Here is a 4917-nt window from a genome sequence, read left to right on the forward strand (position 1 = left end):
CTAGCTAACAATAACGAGCCCAACCCAGGCAAGAACGACTAGAAACAACGTGTGACATGTGTAGTAATGACAGTAACAAAGACAAAACAGCAACCACCCATAATGAAAAGATGAGGCAGATGAGATTTACCAGTAGGATTCGTAGCACATGAGTGACAGAATCAGGGATGAAAAAGAATGAGGTGAAGAAGATGTGGGAGAATGAGGAGCGAAGGAGTTGCAAGGTGAAAAAGAAGGTGCAGAATAATAACTGTTAGAGGGAAGCGCAAAAAGTCAGGGGTAAAATAGACTTTTTTCTTGGCTTACAAATCTGTCATAAAGAAGCATTAAATGCTTCGCACGGAAAACAAAGTGATGCCCCAAGCAACAAATGGGGGCAACTCACGCATTGGAACCACGAACCCCCTCGACGAACTCCCAGACCCAAGAGGACCAAATCAAGGAAGGCGCAAGTATTTTGAATGTGCCAACCACGAGCCTCGGGCTTCACGGTTGACACGTTGGGGCACTGTTCCGCCCCATCCCACTAATGATCTGGGTTCGGTCATGAGTCACCGACTCGACGGGTCCACCGACCCAAACCAAGAGGTGACCCGCGCGTCACCTCACATTCCACAAGAAACCTGGACAGCTAGTGGAAGCTTCCAGGCAGGTGAGCCTGATCACAAGGGGCCCACCCGAGCATGGAGTATAAATGGGAGGGAACTACACCTCCCCAAAGGTACGTCACCCTTCTAACCCTACTTGGCCGCCTATTCATACGGATGATAAACCCCAATTTTAGGGTTTATCTTGTGCAGAATTTGGGGGGTTTTATCAACATTCTTTCACACTTATTCATATAAATTGCATGGTTTTGTGTTTTCTCCCTAATTTTGCTTCATGATTGAAAACATGTTTCTTGGACCCTAAAAATGTATATTTTAATCCTCTTCTATTATCATTTGATGCCATGATGTGTATGTTAAGTGGATTCAGGATCTATAGGGCAAGGATGGCTTAAAAGATGGAAAGGAAGCATGCATAAATGGAAGGAACATGAAGAATGGAGCTTTGGAGAATTGGCCGCGACGCGCACGCGTGGGCGACGCGTACGCGTGGAGCATGTTGCCAGGATTGGCGCGCATAAGTTGATGCATTTGCGTGGCTGAGCAAAAATTCCACCGACGCGTACGCGTGACTGATGCGTACGCGTGGGTCGCAAGAACCTCAAGTGATGCGCACGCGTGACCGACGCGCATGCGTGATGCTCAGCATGTGACCTCATTAATGAACTCGTGGCTGGCAATTTCTAAGGAGCTCCAGGCCCAATTCCAACCTGATTCTGCATGGAAAAGACCTAGGAATTGAGGGGAGAAAGAGGGGATCAATCATACACACTTTACACACAATTTTAGCTAGTTTTTTGTTCTTGTTCTTCTAGGGAGAAAAACTCTTATTCCTCTCTAGATCTAGTTTGATTTTATCTTCCCTTGTTGAAATTCTGAATTGGATCTTGTTAATTTTAGTTTGAATTACTTAATTTGAGCTCTCTAGTATAATTTTGTTTAGATCTTGTGTTGAATTTATGTTTTCTTGTTATTTCTCTTTTTCTTCTCATTTTATGAACTTTATGGGTCTTGAATTTCCATTAGTGCATTGATGTTTTCTATGATTGATAATGTTGTTTGAGTTATTTTCTATTGATAATTGTTAGTTGGTACTTATAATCTTCAATTGATTTGCAATTTGAATGTCTTTTGTTAATACATACCATGTGTTTGATGAAATGTTTCCTTTGATTATGGAAAAGTTTTCTTTACTCTTGGCATAGGCCAAGGAAATTGGGTAAACTTAAGTCATTGGGTCTAATTGATTTGGTGATTTGAGAACCCTAGTGATCAACTTGATCCCCATTGACACCAATCTACTACTAACGGACTCTAACTTTAGCATCGGAGTGTCCTTATAAGTGGTTCCATCCGCCGTCACGTCAACAAATAGGCAGAGCGCGCCGCTCCATCAACTCACGCTCAGGTCCAGATCCTCTCATTCCCTTGCTCCGTCATTTACCTTATCAATCTACCAAATACCCGAGCAACCGAACATTATCCAATTTTGTATTTTCATATAAGCAAAAATAATTTTTAAATCCAATACTTAAAAACTCATCTAAGTATGTGAATATAAGCGTGTAAAAAAATCTTTAAAATGAAACTCTACTTTCCAAAGCTTTTTTTTTTGTCTGATCTACTGTTCATAGTTAAATTGTGTAAGATTAATTACATTGAAAAATAAAATACACAAAATCACCAGCGGATAGCGGTTTGAAGCTGAAGAACCCGATAGGCCACAGCCCATAGGAGTCCCGAGTCCCTCATAGTTAGAGAAGAAGGAAAATCGAACAAAATCGAACCCGCCGCCTTCCCAAACCTCTTCTCCACTTCAACTTCCCATCACGCAATCCCCGAAATCCCAATTTGTCAAACCCTAATTTCGATCCCCAAATATCCAGATCGATCGAATTCCATGGCAAACCCTTCCTCATCTTCCTCCTCCTCGTCTCAATTCGCCGCCTAATCCTCCGATCCCTCTTGCTTCCCCACCCCCTTCCACTTTCAACAACCGCCTTACGCCGCATACAACTATCCTCCTCCACCGTCACACCACCACCAATTCTAGAGCGACGCTCAGCAACTCTTCCAGCGCGACGCCCAGACCATCACCCCGGAGGCTCTCGAGAGCGTGAAGGCCGCCATAGCCAGCAGCGACGTCGACCACAAGACCGACGCGAAGCGGAAGGCAGTTCCCCGCCGTGCCGCTGGGCAGACGTGGGAGGATCCCTCGCTGGCCGAGTGGCCGGAGAACGACCATCGCTTGTTCTGCGGCGATCTAGGGAACGAGGTGAACGACGACGTTTTGTCGAAGACGTTCACAAGATTCCCTTCGTTTAACATGGCGAGAGTTGTGAGGGACAAGCGATCAGGGAAGACCAAAGGGTACGGATTCGTGAGCTTTGCGGACCCTTCGGACCTCGCTGTGGCTCTGAAGGAGATGAACGGGAAGTACGTTGGGAACAGGCCAATCAAGCTATGCAAGAGCAAGTGGAAGGAGAGGACCGATTATGATGCTGTTGATAAGCAGAAGAAGCACTCCAAGAAGAAGTTGAAGTCTTCCTCCAAGGTTGGCGTGTTGCATTACTAATTAAGGTAGACGTCGAAAAGAAAAAGAAAAAGTGTTTGCATTGAAATCCTAATTTGAACTACTTGATGTAGCTATATATGTGAGTTGTTTTAGTTTATGAAGGTTTTGAAAATAACTCATATGTGGTCAATGTTAAATCCATGTAAGTTGCTGATGCGACCAAATTGAACAACTTAGTTACCCACCTCAAGGCTCTGTGAACGTAAGAATCGTTGAGGCTCTGTTTTTTATAACAAGAATTTATGAAAGAAATATGCAATCTGGAAACTAAATAAGGAAATAAGTTTCCATTGTTTTTGAAACTTCTTTCATAATTCCTGAAAACATGAAACCCAGAATAAAATCTGACTTTTTGTTGTTTCAATGTTTGCAGTTTGTTTTATCTCTTTCTAGTTTATGTTGTTTCTCTGTGCAGAACCATTTAGAAATTAATGGTGATTGGCTCAAAAAACATATGCAAGAACAACTCAAGTGTCAACTTCATCTTATAGGTTTTATTTGAACCTCTCTAGGTTGTTAACGCATCTGAACCACTTCAAATTGCTTTATTTAGTTTGAGTAAAGTTTCTTACATTTTCTAATTTTAATCAGTGGATTAACATTTGAGTGACAGTGCGCAAGAGGTTTCATTAGTTTTTACTAGACGTCTATACATTGGATGCCCAGATCGTTCAAGTTTTGGGGAATCTAGATCAATCTTAGCTGTCAAGAATCAGGAAATTATGGCTAACGTTATCTTTACTTTGCATTGCCTAACGGACTGCCCGATCTCCAGGAGATTATGGCTTTATCATGGGTTGGGTCTTTGGTGAGTATGGTAATTTTTATTTTTATCATTCTTCTTCTTATTGATAAAAGTATAATTTTATTAATATGAAGAGAAGGATAATATAAATTGGATTATTATTGATAAAAGTATAATTTTATTAATATGAGGATAACCGATGGTTCAACCGAAAAAACTGTTTTAAAATGAAATAATAAATAAATTATAAATAAACATCCTAAAATATAATTATAGTATAATATAAATATTAAAATAGTTTTCAAATTTAAAAGACTACATTAAATGTCATCAATCAAATTCATATAATCTTATTAATATACAAACTCAAGTTAAGTAGTATAAAAAAATATCAAATATTAAATGTCAACATAAAGAGTTATCAATCATCAAAACCTTAAGATGTTCTTGTGAGTTTCTTTTTTTTTGGATAATTATTTAAATATATTATGTAATTATGATTGTGATTTCAACTATTATGCTAAAAGAAACCTTCAAGTAACAATGATATGTTGATGGTGGTGATGTCTTTTGAGACATCAATTTCTTCAGCTAAAGCCATAACAAAAGGAATGGTACGAGAAAATGAGGTAGTTAATAGATCATCAAATGAGAAGCTTTTTGTTATTGCAAAGTGAAGATGAACATGCCAATGTAGAAGAATAAGCACATAGCTAAATTCCTTTCATATGCTGAATAAGAAGAATAAGTACATAACCAAATTGATAGAATCATAAAACTAAAATGAATAATATATAAATTAATTAATGGTTTTTGATTTCTCTGAGAATGCAATGTAGTTTCTCTTTCATTCCATGAAGCTAAGAAGGAATAACATTCTGATCACTAAATAACTAGACTAGAATGTTCCATTAGCAAGAAAATATAGACAGAAACAGAATAAGATTATCCCAGATAACAAAATCAGTTTTTTTTCATCAACTTTGTGT

The 4917-nt window shown here is 39.2% G+C and overlaps 1 protein-coding gene across 1 annotated transcript; it reads left to right on the forward strand.

Annotated features, from left to right (window-relative positions):
• Nucleotides 1–354: 354 nt before the first annotated feature.
• On the forward strand, nt 355–3547 carry LOC107484659 (uncharacterized). Its single transcript, XM_016105209.3, has 3 exons — nt 355–721; nt 1814–1827; nt 2662–3547. Exons 1-3 carry the CDS (start codon nt 355–357, stop codon nt 3181–3183), a joined length of 903 nt encoding a protein of 300 aa, XP_015960695.1. The 3' UTR covers nt 3184–3547.
• Nucleotides 3548–4917: the final 1370 nt, after the last annotated feature.

This window comes from Arachis duranensis, chromosome 1 (assembly GCF_000817695.3).
Source record: "Arachis duranensis cultivar V14167 chromosome 1, aradu.V14167.gnm2.J7QH, whole genome shotgun sequence".
Lineage (NCBI taxonomy): Eukaryota > Viridiplantae > Streptophyta > Magnoliopsida > Fabales > Fabaceae > Arachis > Arachis duranensis.

Bases quoted from the DNA above. Each gene is read 5' to 3' on its own strand.
- LOC107484659 (XM_016105209.3), top strand. From the start codon at position 355: ATGCCCCAAGCAACAAATGGGGGCAACTCACGCATTGGAACCACGAAC.